We start from the raw sequence: 24,355 nt of genomic DNA, 5'->3' as shown, positions 1-24,355 counted from the left end.
TTGCTTTTTTTTTTTTTAGCTAATTCAAAAGATATAGGCTAAATGATTCACGATGAACAACAAGAAACACAAGAACAGTATATCAGTAAAGCTCTTCATTTGCTCTCCTTGCATCTACACATCGCTTGAAACAAAACAAAGTCGAAACGGAAACAAGCCTCATTCATCTATCTATTACAAAACGAAAGCTTGAGGCCTCAAAGATTTTATATCAGTCAGCAATGGAGATTGATCGAACTCAAAATTTGGAAAATACATTGAAAGAAATGTTTCAACCTCAGTAAACACTGTGAACCTGACACTAAAATGCCGACCATTATGAGCTGAGTTCATCCCCAGTAAGGATGAAATAAACAGAAGTTAACATAATAATTCAAAATACAACTGATCCTCTACTAACCCACTCATCAACAGAAAAACTTGTCTCATCCATAGCCTCTTCTAACTCCTAGTTTTCATAGTTTTTTAGATAAGGTAGTAGTAGTAGTACCCAAGCAAGAGAAGGATCACGAGTAGCGCGGCAGCAGCAGCAGGAGCAGCCCACACCCAGTAGTTGTTTGCCTTCTTGCGCTTCCGAATCACTTTCGGAATCGAATCAACCCCTCTTTGCTTGTTGCCACGGCTCCTAATACGGGTCTCCTTTTGGATGTTCGTCTTGGCTGGAACTGGGGCTTCGGCGTTTTCATCCACCTTTTCCAGCTCTTTGGATTCCTTGGATTCCTCCTCAACTGCATCAGCTTGAGCAGATTCTTCATCAGGAAGAAAAGCAAATCCAGATGCTGTCATCTTCTTCATCGCTTTCTTTTCGCGGTCCTGAGGTAAATATAGAACGTGTTAATATCACGAGGCAAATTTTAGAAGAATGTATTCAGAAATGAGGACTATATGTGTATGTATAGACAATTTCCTTCAGTTTCTTTTCTGCTTCCTTCTGAGCTCGTAGAGAGGCTTTTGCAGCAGCTTTCTCTTGCAATTTCTTCTTCCTTTCCATGGCTAGCTTAGCTTTTGCAATTTCTTCAACCCTCTTCATTTCCTTCAATTTCATGAGATCGACTTCGGGTTCTTTAGGGATCTCTTTCGATAATTTTTCTAAGCCAGGGATCTCCTCCTCTGCTTTATCCTCTTTTTCCAAGGGGCGTGACGGCTTTCCAGCTTTGGGTTTAACTTCTTTATCAACTTTCTGTGCAGAAAGAGTATCAGATGGTACTGGTTTCGGTTCTTCCTTAGCTCGTTTAACGATAGGTTTTGGTGCTGCCTCAGTTCGAGGAGGCGCAAGTTCTACAGGTGCAAGTATTGGCCTTTCATCTGGGTTCCTTATCCGACCATCCCTACTCATCTGCCGAACATCCAATGAAGCAAGAATTCTTTTCTCATAGTCATCCCTGAAAGCCTTATCACCATTCCAGAGGGACATAAACTTCTCGACCTGATCGACAGGAGTTTCGAAGTTACAAAGTGGGCATGATAAATCGGAAGAACTACGGGTAACAAGTACTGTTCTTATCAAAAGAAAAATTATTCAACAGACCTCATCACAAGCGAGCTCCTCAAGGGCCTTGATGTCCTTCTTTGCAGCAAGGTCTTTAGCTTTGTTCATGATCGATCGGCTTTGATAAAAGTGGGCGTTCTGAAAACATAATAACATCAACCAAAAACGATAGCATTTCAAACCTCGTTTTAACAAAATGGATATGAAAAGACGGTAACATGAGAAACAAACACCAATCACGAATTATACTTGAAACATATAAACATCATTTTTAAACTCTCCAATTCACACGAACAGCAACAAGGCTTTTTAAGTAAACTGAATTGATAAGATAGAAAAAAAACAAACGCACCCCCTCATCGCGGTTCTTCCTAAGTTGCTGCATGCTTTCATACGTTCTGCCTCTCTTCTCGGTAACAGAAGTTAATTCCTCTTGCAAAGTTTTAATATCATCGTCTATTGCCTTCAAAGCCTCCTCGATGTGCTTTATCTTGGCTCTAACTGCTTGATGTTCCTTCCTCACGCCATTCAAATCACCACCCATAATCTACATTAGCATGATTCGTAAGACACGTGCATTTATTGCATTACAGAAGTCGTTTAGCAACACAGGATTGAATTCAACTTCAAAGTTTCGAACCTTGACTTGATCTTGGATGGCTTCTTTATGAACCATTGAATCCTGGAGCTTAGCTCTCATAGCAGCATTAGCAATAACTTTCTCCCTTGTCCCTTCAAGCTGTTTAATTTCTCTTAAAATTTGCTTTTCCTCAGAAAGTGGGATGCTCTCGTGTTGTATATGGTATTGTAAAGCTTGAATCTGCAGCCACCAACCCAAGATGAACATAAACCACCATTGATAAAAAGAAATCGGTTCTGATATTTTCTAAGAACTCGTATCGAAACTTACAGAAGCGTTGAGCTCTTCCTCAGATGAACATAAACCACCGTTACGACCAGAATTGTTTGCATTACGGAACTTGCCAAGAGCTTGATTAAGAGGTTCGATTTCCTTAATTTTCTCCTCAACAATTGATTTAAATTGTCGGTTGTCATCTTTCAGAGCCCTCACTTGAGTAATCAGCTCTGCTCTTTCAGCCTGTGGATGCAGCAGAAGTATATTCAACACGAGAAAATAAGTATGGAACATCAAATTTCTGACTAGTGATCGAACTTCTTAATCTCCCATAAAGATGAACACATGAATTTTGTAGCTTTCAGATTCTAGGCACAATGCCATGATGACTGCATGAAGCTTACAACACTCAGAAGAAAAAACCAAACATTCAACGCACACGAGTTCTATTAACTCCATTTGCATCCATATAATCATCAGTATCACTTGTTCATGCATAACTACAGCAAGTTTAGGTAATCTTCATCCCATTATCATATATGTATAGACACATACATACATATATATATGGCACGTGATACAAGAAAACGCTCCAATTTTGAATCATATATTGAGCATAAGATAGAAACTTCTAAGCATCTCAAGCAACGCCGCTTAAAAGCAGAAACCATAGACAACAAGGAAATAAGAGACAACTTTTTAATCAAATTATGCTTAAGAATATAAGAAAAGTACACTGCCATATCTATTTCAAGCTCCAATTTGTTGCAATATTGGATCATTTTCCTTACCCTTTTCCCCTTGAGCGTTTCGGTGATTTGAAACCGAGCTTGACTCCTCTTCTGTATCTCTTTATCAGCCAAATCAATGTTAGCCTTGATATTCGGATCGTCATACGGCCGATACCTTATGAAGTAGAACGTATGGATTTGTTTAGGTGCAGGCCATTCATCAGCAGCATCTTTAGGAACGTTCGAGGCTGAAGAAACATCTGCCTGTTCTTTAACAGGCTCATCTTCATGAGAACCAAACTTTATGGGCGCATTTTCTTCAGGCAATTGATCTAAATCTCCATTTTCTTTGCTTTTCGAAACCGAATTATCTGCTAATGATACCGAATCCACCGGTCCCTCAACCATCTCGAATCCAACAACCTCAACACCCATAGCTCCCAGCAGAGGGAACTAAAAGATCCTGGGGTGCAACAAGGAAAATACAAGATTAACCTATAATTCAGCTATCAAAACTCAAAACACCCATTTGATTAAAAACAAAAATCATCAAGATTCATCTTCATAAGAACAGATCTCTCAAATAAGAATGCTAAAAGCAATATCAAAACAACGACAATCTGGTGAAATGAGAGACCCCATGGAAAATTCTCCTCAGATTCACCAAGAAAATAACAGGCGGTACGAACAGAATAACCCAAAAAGGGATTGAAATAACAGAAAACAAGAATCGGATGAAGAAAGATCGAACCTAATCACATGAACCCACATACAAAATGGATTGAAAAAAGCAATAAAAGAAAGAATGATTACCAGTAACGGAAGCGGGAAAGTAAGAACAAGAAGAACAGGAGAGAACCCTTTTTGAACGAAGGAGGATTCTGGAATTCCGAAATTAGACAAAAACCCAGAAAGGAAAAAAGAAGAAATGGGTCACCCCCAGATCTCGCCCCTCTATTTTTAATCGCAAACCACTTCTCTCTCTTCAAAATAGAGCGATGGGCATTGAGGAAGATAGAGAGAGAGAAGAAAAATGGAAGAAATTACTAATCCTTCTTAACGTTGGGGGTTCGCTCTGAACCAAATCTATCGTCTTTTATGGAAATTTTTTCAATCATTTTTAGAACAAAAATAAGAAAAAGAAAACGATAATTCTGTTCTGGGTTCTTAAAATCCATAATCAAATACCGAAAATTAAAGGCATGAGCCCGGGTCAAAGTGGACAATATCATACAATTGTAGAGGACTGATTTCATCTAACATGTCTAAAATATGAAAGATTTAAATAAATTAGAGTGAAAAATGGGTAGATATATATAATCTAAAATAGAACATTTATGAGATAGATTATTTTTTTTAATATAAATTAAGAATTTTTTTTATGGGTAATTAATAAAAATTATGACTTTCAGGGATATCAGTTACAAGAAAATATTAATTCTATATTAATATTGACTTTTTTATGTTTTTTACTTTGAAATTAATTATTAATGGTAAAAAAATATTTGGGTCGGATTTAATTAGCTACCATTTAAAGATATATCAAGTTAAATATTTACGATATTATATAAAAAAAAGTAGATAAATTATTATTGAAAAATGAATGAAAGTAAAAAATAGAGTTACAAATCGCATTTTCTTTAACGAAACAAATAAATATTCAAATAAAGGAAATTTTTATTCCATAGTAAAAATTTAAAGTTTTTGTTATATTTAAAAATAAAGGTTTAAAATAAAATATACTGATTTTTTTTTAAATAAATATAACAAAATAAAAATAAATAAATAAGAGGGAGAGAGAATGGAGAAAAAATAATCCAAAAGGAAAAAGCTGAAATATCGCCAAAATATCGCAAAATATTGTTAAAAATGTTTTATTGACGAGATACTGCACGATATTATTTTCGTATATACCGTGATATTCTTTAAAAGGAAATGCACAAACAGTAGCGTCGTTGACTCCTGAGATTCTTTTAAAATATCGTTGATATTATAATTTATTTTGAGTAAACACTTTAATAATTTAATTTTGGATTTCTTGCCTTTAAATAATCCACTAAAAATAAAACTAAAAATAAAAATAAAGGCGGAGTGTCAAACGTAATATTAGTTCATTCATGTATTATTTTTTTAATTTAAAATGAAATTTTTTACTTCTATTCAAATGAAATTATTATTATTATTATTATTATTTTACTCAACATTATGAAAATTAAAATATTGAGTTTTAAGATGATATTTTAAATTATGGATAAATTAGATGATATTATTTTTTGTTTTTTAATATAAGAAAACAAAAAAAGAAAATGATTTATTTATAGGTGTGAATGCATGGAAGAAAAATAAAAATAAAAAGGTGTGGGAAACTGGCGCGTGCCCTGGTGCTTAGCCAAGAAACTCAACGGGCGCGTGGCTTGTACTGCCAAAACCTATCTGTCTAGTTCTGTCTCCCTTGATGAATCCATTTTATTTTCCACCTGTTGACACGTGGATGCCGCGGTGGCCTTCACAAGGGCACATTCACAAATTACTATCCACCATATACCCATGTGGCTAATTTAGAGATTTATTTTATTGGTCCGAAATTAGTAAAATTAAATGGTTAATTTTGCAGAGAAATACAGTTGGAATAAAAATAATCTGAGTAGCCATGAAAAAGAACGAGTGTGAGAGTAACAACGTACTCAAAAGGTAAAGTGTGATAGTCGAACAATGGAACTAACCATACATCATACATCAACATATGAGAATTTAAAGCTCGTATCAAATGTCATTTGGAGGCAAAAATATTTCGAACTTGCATATAAAGCATTAGCGACCACGTTGAATAATTTTTCTCTCGGGAAAATGAAACCAAGTGAGAGAGAGTAAAACCGAAAGGGAGAAAGAGATGGTGAGTGAATGTAAGCCCCAAAAGCCTTCCGTGCTTACCAAACACGAGGGAAAGGAAAAAAAGCGCCAGTAGCTCAATGGATAGGGCATCTATTTCCTAAGCAGTAAATATGAAAACTCCGCTCGTTTGTGCGATTTTGTATTCAATTTATACACAAATCCCCCTATCTCTCTTACTCTCTTGAATTTCTATCTACAAACATGAACAATACCAATCTCTTCCAAAACAAAAGCCCACAGCCATTATGATATTGTAATGCCAAATTATTTAGATCTAACCTGTGTACTTCTTGGGTATACAACATACTGGTCTGCCTCAACCTTTCTGCATTTAAGACATGGCCCCTCCTCTCTAAACCATTTCCAGAATTTTGATATGCCCAGTTGAGTTTGCAGCAACTAATGAAGATGACTGGCCTCGCCAACAAACCGACGAGATGAATTGTGCAGCGGCGTCCATTTCATGACCAGAAAGAGGATCGATTTCAAACTTGTATGATAATGCTGGCATTGGAAAGGCTTTGTGGTAGATGAAGACCTAATCCAGAGAATAAAGAAACAAATTTCAAGAGCTAATGAATAATGATGGATAGAACGTAGCAATTGAAGATGAAGATACAGAGATAATATACATTTTGTTGCCATCTTATAATAGTCATCTTTGGTCTCACAGAATGATGAAGATTGTTATCTTTGGTCTCACAGAATGATGAAGAAACCGATGTAATGCAGATTGAATAATTGGTGACGATAAGGGATGTGATTAAAACGCGTCTACTAGGGAGAGGTTTCCATATTCTTATAAAGAATGCTTCGTTCTCCTCTCCAACCGAGGTGGAATCTCACAATTCACCCTCTTTGGGGGCCCAACGTCCTTGCTGACACTCGTTCCTCTCTCCAATCGATGTGGGATCTCACAATCCACCCCCTTCAGGGCTCAACATCCTTGCTAGCACACCACCCAGTGTTTGACTCTGATACCATTTGTAACAGCCAAAACCCACTGCGGGTAGATAGTGTCCTCTTTGGACTTTCCCTCAAGCTTTTTAAAACGCATATACTAGGGAAACGTTTCCACACCTTTATAAAGAATGTTATGTTCCCTCTTCAACCGATGTGGGATCTCACAATCCACCCCCTTCGGGGCTCAGCGTCCTCGCTGGCACACCGCTCAGTGTTAGGCTCTGATACCATTTGTAACAGCTCAAGTTCACTGTTAGCAGATAGTGTCCTCTTTGGGCTTTCCCTTTCGAGGTTTCCCTCAAGATTTTTAAAACACGTCTGCTAGGAAGGGGTTTCTACACCCTTATAAAGAATGGAGAACCGATATGAATCTCACAATAATAAACAAAAAAAATGGAGGCAAAAGCTAACCTCATTTGTCTCTGAACCTGTAGCAATGTAACCATCAGACACTGATAGTCCCACAAAGTTCTGCAAGAGAAGTTTAAACAAGATATCAGCTATTCATCAACTTGAGTACCTTTTTGCAGGGTAAGAGGCTCTTATATCAATCAAGGGAGTGGTCAATAAAAACGAACGATAAATAACAGTCGCGATATATCGAAAGCATCGTTCACAACACAACATTTTTCAGATATAACAAACAAATATAAGTAACCCCTAAACTTGTTTGTATTTGGAACGGCACGAGAGGGAACAATGAACATTCAACATTCAGGGGGGAAAAACTTCCGCCTTGTTAGACGCTACTTCTTTTGCGACGTGACCCTCTCTTGGCCTTTATTATAGGCACGTTTCCATAGCTACAGCATGTTCTTTGCACCAATTGGATGCCTTTCCTCCCTCTTTTTCCTAATTAACTAGATTCCCATTATCTACTATCCAGTGAAACCATGAGAGCTTATACCCAAAATGAACAATATCATACTATTGTAAAACCTCAGGAGGTCACCCAACATAAAAAATTACTCCAAACCAAACCAAGCACACTTAATTTTGGAGTTCCTACAATTGAGCTATCGAAAAGAAAAGTGCACCTTATTGGTATAAGTAGTAACTTCAATTCTTTTCAGTTTTTCTCAATCATCCTATCCCCAAATTCACTCTCATTCGAATGTAGTCTCAATTCATTCATGTACCATTCCTTCACTTGGGCGTCACATGCCCACAACTTCCGTCTTTGTTCGTCCTAAACCATATCCTACTGGGAGAGGTATTGTCTTGATACCATCTAAAAGGATCTATGGTTTGTGAGACTAGTTTTCATTCTTAGAGCAATTAAAAAAAAGTAGACAACGTGATCATGCCATAATGGATACAGAGGAATATCAGGGTCATGAGATGCTAAATCTAGATTTCACGTCTTAATTTGAATCTTGGGCATGAGGCGTTACATATATTCACATCTAATAAACCCCCCTTCATCCGAGGACAAGAGACTTTCTTCCTATTAACAATATGACGGGACAACCATCTTCCAAGGCACCCAAAGTCTGCGCCATCATTCCATCGGATCAACTAACATCAACTCATTCAAGTTAACGATTCGACCATCCGTTCCATAAACTAAACCAAATAAGATAACTAGAAGTGTTCCTATTAAGTACTTTCCACTTTTGATTCTCATTCTATATTCTATTTCTTATAATAAACCAAACGCTATATAGCTTCCATTTGAGCGAAACCCAAAAAATTGGTGCCAACACCACTTGTTTCTTAATAATTAATGCATGAATCTGGGTATGGTGAGAATTTGTTGACGTTTCTACCAGCACAGACAGGAAAATCGTTTCAAAACTGTTAGATATGGTACCTTTACATTCATGTGGCCCGTGAAGGAATGAACTGGAGAATCAATAACCCGGGACGAGCACATGGACAAATCCCAGAGCTTCAAGGTGTTATCAGTTGATGCAGAAACGAGAGTGCTCGAATCTATATACTTGACGTAACTCACAGTTTTGCTGTGTCCAGTGAAGGTGCACAAAGGAACTCTAATATTCCGCATGTCGTAGTAATAAATTTTGTGATCAGCTGAACCGAACGCAAGGGACCGACCAGAATCCACAGGGAATTGTACACAGCAGACATTGGCTTTTGTTCTGATCGTGCCGATACTCATACCCTGCAGTAGCAACCCAAGTAAGGGACAAATTATCAAACATTCCAGATAAATATCGTTAGCATGCAATTACATTTCTGTAGTGCGTTTAGTTTCAAAGCTGATATCCACCAAGTGCAAAAGTAGAATTGCCTGATTGATACTCCAGAGCTTAACTGAACCATCATCACTCCCGCTAGCCAATATTGTTGGATCCTCCGATGAGAAGTCAATGGACCATACGCGCCTCTCATGTTCTTCCATTTCAGTGACTACTTGACTTCTTGTGACATCCCATACCTAAACACATCAAGCAACAATATGACCACCAAATAATAGAATCGCCAAGGTGGATAAAAATCATGGCATCGGTTACCTGCACTACACCCTCGAAATTACTAGAAGCAATTTGACTTTTGATGTAACGATTCCAACAAACACTGCTTAGTTTCGACCTGCTAGCCATTTCAACAACAGGGTAATGAATATCACGGTCTTCGTTCACGATTGATTCATATCCAAACACTTTAATTTTCCTATTAACACCAGCCGTGGCAAAGAATTCTCCATCGCGGTCAAAACTGAGAGAACATACTAGATTGGAGGAATTCAATAGATCTCCTTGTTTCAAGTCTGCCTTGACCTTTAACTTGCTAAAGGATAGATACTTGCACAAACCCTCCAGGAACGGACTTATCCACCCACCTTGTCTATTATCATTGCAACTCTTTTTTGAAGCCAAATTATTAACTGAACTTCTTTCATTCACAACAGTGGACCCTCTACCTTCGCTACTTATTGATGAGTGTTTAATAAACTGCCTCCTTGATGGCTTGTTTACTCTACCTCTCATCAAAAAATAAGCTAACTCCAATTTCTTGAAGTTCTTCATTAATCGAGAATACTTAAAAAGTACACCTTGTTCGTTTTGATTGTCATCAAGATTATCACCACATACTTCTAAATCGGGTATCAAAATTCCTGGCCTACATCGTTTCCTTGATCCCAAGCCAGCAGAATCAGTATTTTCAACGCGAGTCGTTGAAGAGAGATTTAAAGGCAAATGATTGTCCTTTTCTAGATCTGGACATGACCTACTTTTTCTTTTAAAATTAGTTTGGTGCATCATAACTTGTTCGATATCACTGCGAAGAAAAGAAATAGTATCTTGCAACTTATGAGAAGCTTCCTGCTTTCTTTGTTGCATAAGCAAAAGGAATTCTAGCAGTAACTCCTGCTCTTCAATTCTTTTCCTAAGCTCGATTGCTGCTTCACGTTCTTCAAGGTCATCTCTTGGCTCATTGAGAAATTCACTCTGCAATATATCACTGAAAAAGAAGAGAAGCATGATAAATGCATCCCCTAGATAGATAATAGATCCACTACGAAAAGTCTACATCTTTGCTCAAAGTAATTACATATCTAAACAAGATGCAGTAAATAAGAATACACGGCAAGAGAGGACTGCAATCCCGGAATCATGAACGCGTAAGATGCATAAGCTTGACTTCAGTATGTCACTAGCTAAGCAAAGGAAATACGAAAAAGAAAGCATATTTATAAATTACAGAAATATTTGTATCTTAAACTTCAGCAGGTAGTCAGTTTGAATTAATAGCTAGATTATCTTGCAATTTTATGGCGCACTAGATCGTTCTCTTGCTTATGAGTCTCCAAAAAATCTTAATTTGAAAATCTCTCACCCTCGCTTTCTTGCTCGAGTTAATTTTAGATTATTTTCTTTAATGAATAAACTAAGCCTAAGTTGAGAAAAATGAAAGAGCGCAAGGGCGTATAAAAAAGAAGCCCGCAAAACACGGAGGCAACCTAAAGGAATAGCCACATTCATATTCCTGACCCCCCGCATCTTCAAACGTTGCTAAAAGATTTTTATATGGATATAGGAAAAGAACTTAACAGTATTCCTGAGATTAGTTCGAACAAATATCAATTCATTTAACTGCACCGACATCATACCAGGAAAAAAAAAAAAAAGAACAAGCACAAACGTCGAAAATCATTGAACAAGTTAAGCTTCAAAGTAGTTACACAATCATTCCTTCCAACTCAATGATTTCAGCCCATTTAATGCAAACTTGGCTTTTAAGAAAAGAATCACAAAAGGCACTAACAGCTTATGCAAAGATTTTTAAACAAGGAAGTCCACAATGAAAGGAAGATTCACCTTAGCTTAGGTCGATTACTTGGCTCGGGATGCAGTAACCATAAGCAAAATGAAGCTTCTTTTGGCCACTTCAACAGCAATTGAGGAGGAAGCACTCTATGCCTCAAGCTCGACATAGTTCTACTCTTTTCTTCTCTCGAGCTGAAGGAGCAGAATAACTGGGTCACAAAGTGTCATTATCAGACAAGCTTATATGTTAAACTAAAAAAAAAGGAAGTGTTATTGGTCAATTATAGAACTTGCACTACTAACCTCAAAAAGAAGAACGCCTAACCGGTAGATATCTGAAGCACTGGAACTTGGACCACCAGACGCCTCTTCCGGGCTAGAGTACCAAGTAGTTTCCATGGCTAATATCTGTTTCATTGGAAACGATTGCATCTTATCTTCAGCTTCTTCCACATGTCGTCCATCCTTTTTTCTACATTCTCCAGACCCTTCATTCAATGATATTAGAGCTGCATACACTGAACTCGACTGCATACAACTAGTTTCTGACAAAGCATTTATCGGGGTCATAATAGATCGAAAACCCTCACTTCCAAGACTGCTTGGAAAGGGAGAAGATGCTTTTATAACCTCTACAGTTTGACTATTGAGGCCATCCTCAAGAGAATCAGAGCCAGAATCTGAACACGATGCCGACTCAATAAAGGTTACATGGTTGAAAGAGGACATAACAAAGCATGAAGGACGCACATTGTGAACAACAATGCCTTGAGCATGAGCAATGTTAACAATCTCCACTATTTGGCTAAATATATGAAGGCACTCTAAAGCATCCACAGATCTTTCTGGCTTATCCAACCATTGCCTCAAGCTAATATCACTCCATTTAAGAGAAGGCACATAAGGGTCAGCTAGTATATCTTCCTCACAAACCCCAGATAAATCATCCTGGTTCCTAAGGTGATCAAATGATGCCTCCATTGTTATCCACTTAAAGCTCCATATAAACAAATACACACACATCCAAGCGCTTGAAACATTCCTCCACTACTATCACAGACCCTGTCATCTACCATCATCACTCTTTATATCTACCCCTCACACACGAACGAGCTCAGAGTTCAAAACCTTGTACACATACAACAACCCACAAAAGGCAAAACGAGTCAAAACAAGAAGAAACGCTGTAGAACCCCTCGTTCACCTAAGCAAACATGTCACAAACAATGGTAACCAGCAAACTCAACCCAAAAACAAGCAACCCTTTTGAAAGAATAGAAAATTCCCAACAAAAGAGGGGAAATAAAAGGAAAAGGAATCAAACCCACCTTGAGAAAGAATCTAAAAACAACATGATGGCCACAAAAATCACCATGAAAGAGTAGAATTCAGTTCCTGCGAGGCAATTCCCGAGCCGCAAGAGCACTCATTCATTCCACCAAAGAAACCCGATGCTTTAGTTTGCACCCCACACTCAAAATCACCACCACCTCACAAAATATCTGTATTTTTTCACTAAAGAAAGAAAAAAAGCACACACAATCTTCCCACAAAAAACACGGACCGTTTATAATGCAGACTATAAAATAATCAAAAACAAAATTCCCAGTTATTTTCCATCTCCCATTTTGCTCCCTCTGAAACTGAGAAGCGCTTTTTCTCAAATTTCCCACCAATTTTTTTGGGCTTTTTGCAGGCCGATGATCTTCATTATCCATTGCTTTATTCCTGTACGTGGCACAACCATGGCCTCAAGTTACTCAATAAAAAATATAATCAAGTACAATTCGGTGGGCCATTTTGATTATTTAAAAAAGATTAAATTTTCAAACTTCCACGTTTAGTAAATAATTATTATTTTAATGTGTAAAGATGATGGAAACCATTAAATTAAATTTAATTAATTTTTTACTTTGGTCAATGATTTGTCACATGCCCCCATATCGGAGGTTCTCAATTGCCATTTGGTCTCTGAAATTTTATTTATATTGTACGGAAAACAGTATCTTTTATTTGAAAGTTATTAAAATAATATTTATAAAAAAAAAAACTAAGGTAACCCCAAATAAATAGATTTATTTTTTTTTCTTTATATCAGAATATTAGTTTGGTGATATATTAAATCATTTTCCCATCCAATTTTGTGTATTTAAATATTTTATAGGAATCAAATTTGCATGTCGCAATACCACTCTTGTGGTAGAGAGACATTGATGGTGCGGCATATTTTAGAAAATGTGAATAAAGAAATGCGTTCATAACCGGAGCAATAAACTCACACGAATTAAGTTGGATTATATTTATTTTATGATCCTATTTGGGTTTTCTTTTCGAAATTCCTCTCAAAGCTTTAAAACGCATTACAGAAAAGTTTGAATTATAATTTTAGCCTATAAACTTTTAATTTCATAGGTAAAAAAATTTAAGAACAATGATAGGTAATTTCTCAATCTTTCAATTGTGTTTCAATAAATTTGAAAACATGTTAATTAAGTTTATAAAATTTTAATTTTATGTCTAGTCCCCATTTACACATTTTAAATTTTAATTGATATATTAAATCTTAAATTAAATTTTATGTTATCGTATTTATTATGCAAAATAAAAAGATTGAACTCACCTTAATATTTAATTGGCGTGTATGACATAGTAATTATTAACTAATGCATTTTAATATTTGTAATATTGTACCAAAAACAAATTAACTCTCTACACTTTGACAGTAATATTTAATTATGTTCTTAAACTTCAAAAACTTTATTTTAACCTCTAAATTTTAGAATCGTTAAAAAAATTATTAATTTTTTTTTATTAGTAATATTCTAGGACTCAAATTAATATTTGAAAAGCATATTATATTAAATGTATACATGTGATTTTACACGAATAATATCATGTATCCACATTGTCAATTTTCTTCCATCATTTTAATGGATAAGTTATAATTTCAAATCTAAATGTAACCACCCAAGTTTATCACTAGATATTGTCCTCTTTAGACTTTCCCTTATGCGACATCACATAAACTATGCCTAGAAGGGTATGGATTCTACGTTGGCTGAGAGGATAACAAAACATCATTTACAACGGTGTGGCGGAAAGGAAAAGTCCAAAGAGACAATATCTGGGTGAATCTTAACCGTTACCATAAAAGATTAAAACAAATTTGTTTCAAAATTTAATTGATATAATGTTTTAAAATTTAGGTGTGGACAAATATGGAGACAAAACTAAATAATATAATTTTTTTTTTTAGTAATTTAATCATAAATTTAAGCCTACTCGATTATCAAATTTTATATTGAGTATAGTCTAAGGAAATAGGTGAGTGAAAATAAAATTAAATATTAATAAACTATTAATTGGGTTTATGATTTTTTTTAAAAAAAAATTGGAATTTTTAGATGCATTGGATCAAATAAATTCAATTAATTTTTGTTTAGTAGATCCAACTTATTTTGTTATTAATGTAATTAAGAAATTAAATAAACAATAAAATAATAATATAAAAAAAATTCTAATTGTTGGAAGCATAGGCTACATTATTTTGTAATTAATGTAAATTATAAATTAAAACAAAAAAACAGGAGAGTTCACATGATAGCATTGACTAAGTTAGTTTATAATTAATGTAAATCCACAAATTAAAATAAATTGAAATTTTTTTCATAATTATTTGGACCATAGTATGCATTAAATATAAGTTTCATTATCTTAAAATCAACTACGTTAATTATTTTGTATGCTCTAATTAATTAATTTAGTGTAACGACTTAAATTCAGTGCTAGCAGATATTATTTTCTTTAAGCTTTTCCTTTCGAGTTTCCTCTCAAGACTTTAAAACGCGTCTTAGGGGAAGGTTTCCACACGTTTATAAGAGGTGTTTTGTTCTCCTCCCCAATGTGAGACATCACAATCCACCTCCCTTTGGAGCCCAACGTCCTCGATGACACCCATTCCTTTCTCCAATTGATGTGGGACTGCCTCTAAATCTATCTCCCTTCGGGGCCCAGTGTCCTTACTAGCATATCGCCTCGTGTCTACCCCCTTCAGGGAACAGTGAGAAGGCTGACACATTGTCCAGTGTCTGGCTCTGATACCATTTGTAACGACCCATATCCACCACTATTAGATATTGTCATTTTTAGGCTATTGTTATGTCCCATATTGATTGGAGAGAAGAACAAACATCCCTTATAAGGGTGTGAAAACCTTCCACTAACAAACGCGTTTTAAAGCCTTGAGGAGAAGTCTGAAAGAGAAAGTCCAAAGAGGACAATATTTCGTTACATTTAAATTTGATATTAAAACGATATTATATTATTTTGGGATGAATTTAATATTAAGTGAGGTGAAAAAATAATATATAAAAACACAATATATTAGATGATATATTTGTAAACGAACCAATTAAGTTTACTAAAACTTTAAATTAATAGTTTAGAATATCTGAACTAGAGTTAATTAGTTAATAAACATTAATTAATTTTCAATAATCAAAATTAATTATTTATGGGAATTAATTCTGATCACTTCAATGATTAATAATCACAATTTAAACTTAAATTTATAATTAGTAATAAAGAAATTTCATTAATTAAAGGTTAATAAAATATTCTATGGTAACAATTATTCTATACATGTTATATAATTTGTTCTTTTTTTATCTTACACAATATATATTATTTTTAAAAAAAATTACTCAATTTTAGTTTTTGAAATATAACCTATATAATTAATTATTTAATTTAATAATTACAAGTTGGCATAATTATATTATCTGAAAATAATTATTAAGAAAAAAAATTAATTATTTAAAATTAAATAGTGTAAAAAAATAAAATTAAAAGGTGTGAAAAAAGAAAAAGAAAAAAAAGAGAGGGTGGGTCATGACTCATGCCATTGTTTCCACAATTAGCTTGATAAAGATTCTATTTTTCTTGCTCTGTGTGAGTCGCTTTGTGGCCATCCAGTCACAAATCGTCGTCGAAGGGGACAATCAAACTGTTAACCCATTTATCGAGGCAAGCCGCCATTTTCATCTCACTGCTTCAGGAGAGCCAAGCTTCTTCGTCTGCCTTTTTCTTCCCTTTTAGCCGAAGCCGATCATCAAAATGGAGCCGCCATTGTCCAGCAATTCGTTTCAGAATTCCAAGTCGCCCTTTGTTCTTTCTTGATTTTGTAGGATTCTATTTATTCTCTCTTCCTATTCATCTCTAATTAATCCGATTGTTGGTTGTTGTTCGCGCTATTACATCAGGGAACAAGAGCTATCTGTTTCCAGTTCTGGGTTTATGAAACCCCAGGTTTTAGGGGCCTCGTCGATCATCAAACAGCCTCCCAAAATGCTTAAAGACAAAGGGGTAGATTCTTCGTCTCTCTATTGTTATGTTATTGTTTTTTTCTTCGTTGATTAGTTTGATATCAATCGATGTTCATGGTTTGATTGTTGAGTACGACGTTTTTCATGTGGGTATGATTTTTTTTGAGACTGACCCACTGCGGATGATTGAAATTTACGAATTGGGTATTGTTTTGTTTTTGTTTTTTGTTCATGAACTCTTTTTTTGGAATTATGAGAATTACGATCGTGTTCTGTGCCTGAAGGCTGTTGTTTTTAGCGAATGAATACTTTTAAAAGCCTTTTTCATTGTTGTTTTGGTGAAATGAGAGCTATCAATGGAGTGATCTTGTTGCTGTTCTTGTTAACTCTCATATTTTCACCATTTGATTTTTCTTTACTGGATGTTTATAGCATGGCCTGTTTACTTGCTGGCACAGAGAGGAACATTTTTAGTGTTGTATTATCATAGATGCATCTGAATTAGAACTTTTCAATAAGGGAAAGATTGACCATATGATGATTGAGTGACAGTAGTGAAGCCTAAAGTGTGTGTCAGTTCAGTGAGTAGCGCTAAAATCAATAGCTTCATGTGATTGAGCAATGGTATCGTCTTTCATCTGTAAGCAGTCTTTGTAACATCTCAAACCCATTGGTAGCAAATATTGTCCTCTTTAGGTTTTTTCTTTTGGGTTTTCCCTCAAGGTTTTTAAAACGGGAGAGGTTTCCACACCCTTATAAGGAATGTTTCGTTCCCTTCTCTAACCGATGTGGGATCTCATGTGTTTTTATAAACTAAGCTTTAGGTTTTTATGGTTCCATCCCACAGCGTTGGGATTCTTATCTATAATTAAGTATAACTTGTGTGTTCTTCTGATGCTTCCGACCCCCTTTTGTTGTTTGTACGTTTATTGGTGCAGCTATGCTGGAAGAAGGCATGTCCTGCAATGGATTAAACATCTATAATTAAGTATAACTTGTGTATTCTTACGATGCTTACGACGTCTTTCTTTTCCTGCCACCCCGACCCACTCCAGATTATTTCAGTTAATGTTGAGGTGATTGATCTTGATGACGATGAAGCTTCTGATGCGGATATGGCCATGTTTCTTCAGGACAATTTTGACACAAATAACAAAGGAAAGGGTTTATATCACCATAGTGATCATCAATTGAAGGTTTGTTATCAAAGTATTTGTTCATTGCTTGATTGGTGTCTTCTTTCACATAGATCTTTTTCCTTTTGGAAACATAGGACATATGATTTACTTTGAGATGATTACAAAGAAATGAGAGAATAAGGCATCCTTGCATACTTTAGGATTAACTAGCAAAGGAGCCAATATCTAAACTGTGAGATCCCACATCGATTGGAGAGGGGAACGAAGCATTCCTTATTAGGGTGTGGAATCCTCTCCCTAGCAGGCGCGTTTTAAAACCGTGAGGCTGATGGTGAAACGTAACGGGCCAAAGCGGACATAAACATTCATTAAAGAGTTCATTGTTGTAAGTGAAGCAATCTTAGTATACTTGCCTATTCTCTTTCAATGATTCATAATTATAGCTAAAGCTCTTCTGTCCAGAAAACGTCGTCTAGCTGTTCATTTATTCCAGATGTGGAAGTCGTAGAGAGTACAAACAAAGATGGATCTAACTTACCCTCAGCATCACATAACTTCATTGATCTAGACAATTATTGCTCCGAGTCATCGGCTGAAGACGACGAGTGGATTCCTTTTGATGAGGTCATGGATGTGGATGCATATTCAGCTCTACAAGCTCATTTTGATCATATGGATATTCCTACTGATATTGAAGTTCCCATACCTTGGCTTCCTCATGTTCAAAAGGGAAACCAGACAAACATTGAAACTAGTTCATTATTAGCAGAACCCCAAATCAAACCAGATGCTGTTAATCAGCTAGGAAGAGCATCTGCTCTGTTGAAGTTGAAGGCAGCTTTAGCAAATAGCCTAAGCTTGCCGGCTGATATTGATGTTCTGAGTCATCTTCATGAAGGTTTTGAGCCTTTTCCTTCATTTTCTTCACAAGATATTCAACCAAATATGAAATCAACTGCATCCCAATACAGGGACAAATCAGTTTCACCTTATGAGGTCGGTCACGTAAATTCTTTACTCGGTACTCACGCAGCGAAACCGTGGTGGTCAGATCATTTAAAGTGTAAAAAGAAGCAATATGGTTCAAATAATAGTTCTTTTAACCAACCGGATGCAATGAAGCTCCATAATGGAGGTGAGACATCTGCTACACCTGACAGTGTAAAGAAGCAAGCTGGTATACATAAGATGCCCCATCATTCAAATTTCCCTGGCCATATGGAGGTCGTTAAGAATATGCAACCAGGACAATTCATACCATATGGGCCAGAATATGCCAAAATGAAAGCCAAGGACCCATTTTTTGCCACTCATACGGCTTCAGGTCTTCCATTTTATCCTCTTGGCGTTCCTCCTACACTTGGAGAAGCTGTAGATATGCCATGGACTCAGGGTTCCACCCAACATTTTACAAACATTGCTCCAGACAACTCGACAAGTGTATCGATCCCACCCGAAAACTTAGATGCTATCTTGGCGAACTTCGAGAGCTTTAAACAATTTGATACTGTTAATGATCATTCTGACCATTACTATTCAAGCAATGGTTTTAGCATGAAACAGGTATAAATCTTGAAGAATCAATCTTTTGTGTATCATTACTTTTATTTAATTTAGAAGCTCTTACCTTCTCCTTTTGCCAGGAACCCAAGAAATGGACAAAGAAAGTTCAGGAGGAATGGAAGATCCTGGAGAAGGATTTACCTGGTAGATTTCCCTTCTTTTCCTCTCTTTTGAACATATTCTACATTCATGTTAGACATTATATATATAGCAATAAACTGAAGAAACAGCACTTTGTTCTTTCTGAATTTGTTCAACAGAAACTATATTTGTTAGGGTCTATGAGTCAAGAATGGATCTTATGAGGGCTGTCATCATTGGAGCTCAGGGTACACCATACCATGATGGCTTGTTTTTCTTTGATATATTTTTCCCCACCAACTATCCGGATGCACCACCGGTATGTTTCTTTATTCTTTTGTAGTCATTACTACCCTGTGGTTATGTTTCTGATAGACATAATGGTCTCTTAAACACAGAAAGTCCATTACCATTCTGGAGGTCTTCGACTTAACCCGAATTTGTATAACTGTGGGAAAGTATGTCTTAGTCTGCTCAACACCTGGGATGGCAGAGGAAATGAGAAGTGGCTTCCGGGCATGTCGACGATGCTTCAGGTTCTTGTGTCTATCCAAGGATTGATCTTGAATACCAAGCCATACTTTAATGAGCCTGGATATGAGTATCAAAATGGATCCGCTATGGGCGAGGATAAGTCTCAACGGTATAACGAGGACACGTTTCTTCTGTCGATTAAAACCATGGTGTATAACATCAGGAGGCCACCAAAGGTATGGTTCTAGACTTCTTTTCATGTAGATAGAGCATCAAATTTTGGTGCTTATTGCTTAGTTGAATATGTTCATGCATATTGTGTTGTAGCATTTTGAGGACTTTGTTAGGGGACATTTCTTCAAAAGGGGTCATGATATCCTGGTGGCATGTAAGGCATATACAGATGGTGCTGAGGTGGGATCTCTAGTTAAAGGAGGGGTTCAAGATCTGGACGTGGGCGACAAGAGCTGCTCGAGCCATTTTCGACATTCCCTGAGCAAACTTTTGAGTATGCTTGTTGTTGAACTTAAAAAAATCGGGGTCAGTGACTGCGAGAAGTTCATGCCACGGCAAACGCCATCGACTTGGTAGGCATGGTAAAGCTCAATTAGAAAGTTTAGAAGGTGATGGTGCCAAAGAGTTGGTTTTGGGATCGATTTAGGACACGTAAACATCTAACCAAAACGAACTTGACTGGATTCATAATTGTCTAGAATAGTTCATAGTTTAGATATCAATCGTAATAGAGCATGCATGCTGCCATGTCTATAGTTCCTTCATAATGAACACATATGAGCTCTTGTACATAGCTCCTACATGCACCGGAGGATAATATCTTTCCCTTTCAATAGGTTATGATAATGGTATCACGTCTTTGATTTCCACAAACCCGATAATTTTCTTTTCAGTTTCTAGAGATTTGAATTCATGATCTGTACGCATTAATTGAATTATATTTAAATTGGGTCATTCATACTATTTAGTCGAGCGTACGGTTGTGTAATGCTTTAATCAGTTGAATTACCCTTCTCGTTTTGACTATTTAGTCAAGATTGAGGACAAACTAGCTTCTATAGGCAGGGGAGGATGTTGTCTTTCCCTTTCAATGAGTTATGAATTAATATAAATAATAAAAAAACTAAAATCAAATAATTGAACATATTACTAAATATTTTATAAATACGAAAAAATATTACTGGGCCTACACCAAGCCCAAATAATTTTATCTAAAAAAAGCCCACTGTATTTTCTTGTTGGGCTGAGCTCAGCCCACTTGAAGCCCAAGTTTAAGTCAAGTTGTGAAAAAAAAAAAAAAAAAGGGTCGAAGACAAAGAATTAGCGTAGGCCTATCCCCTTACCCATCTAATCTCTTCGTCGGCCAAAATCCAGAAAACTGAAGGTGGTGCAAAAATGTCGAGCACAAATCTCCTCCAATTCCCTCTCCTTCAATTCCAATGCCGGCCACCGTATACTTCCCTTTTTCCGACCACCAAATCGCATCTCTCGGTCGTCTCAATCCCCTTTCCGAGTTCTCAATTCCTCCACAACCCTTCCCATGGTCCGGCGAGTTTCGCTCCAATGGCGAAATCTCCAAAAAGCGAGAGTTCAGAGCAGAAATTCAGTCACGAAGGCTCGGTTATCGAATCTCTTCCCAACGGAATGTTCAGAGTTCAATTGGACAATGAAGACCTAATTCTTGGCTACATCTCGGGTAAGATTCGGAAGAATTTCGTGCGTATTTTGCCTGGCGATAGGGTTAGGGTTGAAGTTAGCCGTTATGATTCTACTAAAGGCCGTATTGTCTATAGACATCGAAGTACTAAGGATCCATCTTCATGAATTCTAGTTTTGGATAGTGTTTTCCTTCACTTTTTCTGGAATGTGTTGATTTCGTGAAATAGTGTAAATTTATCCCTCTTTTTGATCTTCTTTAGAATGTAAAATGACAAACATGTATTTAGTTTTGCTCTTTGAATCTCTATGATTTATGCATTGTCTTGTGATTGTTTTGAACTGAAGAAACAGGAGAATTTGGCGATTCTTTTGTGCTTAGGGAATGTGAAAAAACTTGCATATTTTCAGAAATCAATAGCACTTGTGTTCCTAAGATGAAATCAAGTACTCTTAGTGTAGTTCTTTGGAGATGATAACTGATAATTGAGAAGAAAAGGCCATACTCTTTTCATTTTGCTTCAAATCGTCTGCAGCTCTGAACTAAGCAATACTCAGATTTCTTGTTTTGCTGTTGCCCCCCTCTTCGAAGGTTCTTAATTTCCTTTGATAAACCTGTTATCTTCCTCAAAGGTTTCTTAAATACCTTAGAAAAAAGGATAGCTTTTAGATGTCCTTTGATAACTGTTTATCCTTTTCAAGGCAACCATAGAGAAGTTGTTGTTTTCTTGTACATTCATTCTCCAAAACCCAAAGCTCATAATTTTGTATTAGCAATCCCTTGGGCTACATCATCTGTATAAACCCTTTTGCCTTATGTATGATTTGTAGTTAATCTCTCGGAACTCATACTTCACTTTTGAGGGGGTAAAACCATAAAGAATTGGGTCATATTTTCTAGGTTTTCTTTTTTGGATTTTCCCTCAAGATTTTTTAAAACGCCTCTACTAGAGAAAGGTTTCCACATCTTTATAAGGAATGCTTCGTTCCCCTCTTTAACCGAGTGGAATGTGATGTCTCACATTGGTTGAGGAGAACAAACCACTATTTATAAGGGTGTGGAAATCTTTCCCTAGCAGATGCGTTTTAAAGCCTTGAGGGGAAGCCCGAAAGAGAAAGCCCAAAGACGACAATATCTGCTAGCGGTGAATCTGGGCAGTTACAAATGGTATCAGAGCCAGACACCGAACGATATGTCAGCCTTCTCGTTGTTCCTCGAAGGGGGTAGACACGAGGCGGTGTGCCAGTAAGGACGCTGGACCCCAAAGGAGGGTGGATTTGGGGGCGGTCCCACATCGATTGGAGGAAGGAAAGAGTGTTAGCGAGGACGTTGGATATGGGCCTTTTCCTAACAGACGCGTTTTAAAGTCTTTAGGGGAAGTCCGAAAGGGGAAGCCCAAAGAGGACAATATCTGTTAGCGGTGGATATGGGCCGTTACATGGGATCTCAAAATCCACCCCATCTCGATTGGAGAGGGGAATGAGTGCCAAAGAGGACAATATCTACTAGCGGTAGGTTTAAGTTGTTACAATTAGTCTTTTCTTCCAAAAATACAAGTCATGAGCTTTGATAATATTGATTGAGGTTAATGTATTGCTACATTGTATCAACTATAATATATTTAGGGTTAGAGTCAACCTAAGTCCGCCTCAACCTGATTAAAATATCGTATGCATATTTTTATGTTTATCAAGTTCGTAAACTCTAGCATCATGGTTATGTAGTTCTTGCATGGGAATCAATGGAAATTTTGTATGTAAAGATTGTGTCTCAACTCGATGCACCTCTTTCTCTTTAGGATATTAGGTTGTACACCTCGATTCTATCCTAGTGCTCAAATTATTTCACGTCAACCTCTTTACAAATTATACTTGTTTTAACACGAACTTAAAATTTTATTTGAAAATTATATATATACGATCGAGTTTAAATGATGACATGTCATCTTATCCACACAGCAAAAGCCACCGTCATCCCTGAGGCCACCAACTTTGTGTGGGCTGAAAAACGATTTTTCTTTTTTAATTAATTTATTATTTATTTCAGCCGCCGGAAGGGGATTCTATTTGAAGAATCCCAGTTTTAGAAGTTTCCAGAAAAATGAAATTTATTTACGTTAATTTCTCAATCATGGAAATTTTATATTTTAGTCTATCATTTAAAAAAAAATCTAACAAATATTTAAATTAATGAACTAATTGGTATAATTATTAATTTAAATTTAAATTATACACTACAATTATTTGTTGAACACTTTAATTGATACAATCTAAATAAATATATATATTTTAAATTATAACTAGTTCACTACAAAATCAATTAAAAAAAAAAATCCATTTTAGTTTTAATACTATATTAATTATAATATTTATTCATGTCATTTAAAGTTTAAAATTAAAATTGATTTAGCAGGTATTTGATTTATTTCCGAAAATATATTTTTGTAAGTTTTATAGTATTTGACAGCCATTATTAACAATTTTGAAATTTACATTCATTTTTGTTTGTTTCTACGCCAAAACCAATGACAGTAAATTATTCCATGGGCTATTTTATCACTATCAATATTTTTTGTTTACATAAATAAATGAATATATAAATGTATTATTCTATCTTTATTGAGGTAGAAAAAAAATTATTGAATATTTAATTTAAAAAGTACGATTATCAAATTCCAAATAAAATAAATAAATAAAACAAAATCGCAATGGATTTCGGGGAGGGTATATTTGGAACCGAAGCTTCAGATTTCGGTGGATTCTCGTCCACACGTTCTTCAACCAATCAACAACCTCCAGCGAGGCTATTTCCCAATTGAAGGGAGGGTTTAATGGTAATTGCGCAAGTCCCAATTGAAGGAAGGGTTTTTATGGTAATTGCGAATGTAAACTTGTAAATTTGTTTGGGCTTCGCACGTGCCACCAAAGCCGCCTTAT

General features: G+C 36.0%; 4 protein-coding genes across 9 annotated transcripts; 2 read left to right on the top strand and 2 right to left on the bottom strand.

Annotated features, from left to right (window-relative positions):
• Positions 1 to 148: 148 nt before the first annotated feature.
• LOC111480768 (proton pump-interactor 1-like) lies at positions 149 to 4,143 on the bottom strand. 2 transcript variants are annotated; one of them, XM_023125937.1, is made up of 8 exons: positions 3,890 to 4,143; positions 3,137 to 3,539; positions 2,400 to 2,588; positions 2,130 to 2,309; positions 1,842 to 2,036; positions 1,529 to 1,627; positions 908 to 1,426; positions 149 to 813 (listed from the first exon to the last, which is right to left on the bottom strand). In XM_023125937.1, exons 2-8 carry the CDS (start codon positions 3,509 to 3,511, stop codon positions 466 to 468), a joined length of 1,905 nt encoding a protein of 634 aa, XP_022981705.1. In that variant the 5' UTR covers positions 3,512 to 3,539; positions 3,890 to 4,143; the 3' UTR covers positions 149 to 465. The 2 variants fall into 2 exon arrangements, with proteins under 2 accessions (XP_022981705.1, XP_022981706.1); XM_023125938.1 differs by lacking the exon at positions 3,890 to 4,143 and adding an exon at positions 3,828 to 3,847.
• A 1,895-nt stretch (positions 4,144 to 6,038) lies between these two features.
• LOC111480751 (protein SPA1-RELATED 3-like) lies at positions 6,039 to 12,895 on the bottom strand. 5 transcript variants are annotated; one of them, XR_002717920.1, is made up of 9 exons: positions 11,470 to 12,895; positions 11,218 to 11,375; positions 9,409 to 10,360; positions 9,165 to 9,332; positions 8,745 to 9,056; positions 7,755 to 7,783; positions 7,592 to 7,704; positions 7,343 to 7,402; positions 6,483 to 6,506 (listed from the first exon to the last, which is right to left on the bottom strand). XR_002717920.1 is itself a non-coding variant. In XM_023125912.1 (8 exons), exons 2-8 carry the CDS (start codon positions 12,187 to 12,189, stop codon positions 6,321 to 6,323), a joined length of 2,556 nt encoding a protein of 851 aa, XP_022981680.1. In that variant the 5' UTR covers positions 12,190 to 12,370; positions 12,495 to 12,893; the 3' UTR covers positions 6,039 to 6,320. The 5 variants fall into 5 exon arrangements, 4 of the variants coding, with proteins under 4 accessions (XP_022981680.1, XP_022981679.1, XP_022981681.1 ...); XM_023125912.1 differs by lacking the exons at positions 7,592 to 7,704; positions 7,755 to 7,783 and having other exon boundaries at positions 6,039 to 6,506; positions 11,470 to 12,370; positions 12,495 to 12,893; XM_023125911.1 differs by lacking the exons at positions 7,592 to 7,704; positions 7,755 to 7,783 and having other exon boundaries at positions 6,039 to 6,506; positions 11,470 to 12,893.
• Positions 12,896 to 16,106: 3,211 nt separating this feature from the next.
• LOC111480464 (probable ubiquitin-conjugating enzyme E2 25) lies at positions 16,107 to 20,685 on the top strand. Its single transcript, XM_023125517.1, has 8 exons — positions 16,107 to 16,322; positions 16,428 to 16,530; positions 17,546 to 17,686; positions 18,092 to 19,192; positions 19,273 to 19,336; positions 19,453 to 19,592; positions 19,672 to 19,983; positions 20,075 to 20,685. The coding sequence occupies exons 1-8, from the start codon at positions 16,282 to 16,284 to the stop codon at positions 20,336 to 20,338; spliced, it is 2,166 nt and encodes a 721-aa protein (XP_022981285.1). The 5' UTR covers positions 16,107 to 16,281; the 3' UTR covers positions 20,339 to 20,685.
• A 394-nt stretch (positions 20,686 to 21,079) lies between these two features.
• On the top strand, positions 21,080 to 21,828 carry LOC111480474 (translation initiation factor IF-1, chloroplastic-like). Its single transcript, XM_023125533.1, has one exon. The coding sequence runs from the start codon at positions 21,158 to 21,160 to the stop codon at positions 21,584 to 21,586; it is 429 nt and encodes a 142-aa protein (XP_022981301.1). The 5' UTR covers positions 21,080 to 21,157; the 3' UTR covers positions 21,587 to 21,828.
• The last annotated feature ends 2,527 nt before the right edge of the window (positions 21,829 to 24,355 follow it).

This window comes from Cucurbita maxima, unplaced genomic scaffold, assembly GCF_002738345.1.
Source record: "Cucurbita maxima cultivar Rimu unplaced genomic scaffold, Cmax_1.0 Cma_Scf00006, whole genome shotgun sequence".
NCBI lineage: Eukaryota > Viridiplantae > Streptophyta > Magnoliopsida > Cucurbitales > Cucurbitaceae > Cucurbita > Cucurbita maxima.
This window is presented reverse-complemented; position numbering and strand designations above follow the sequence as displayed.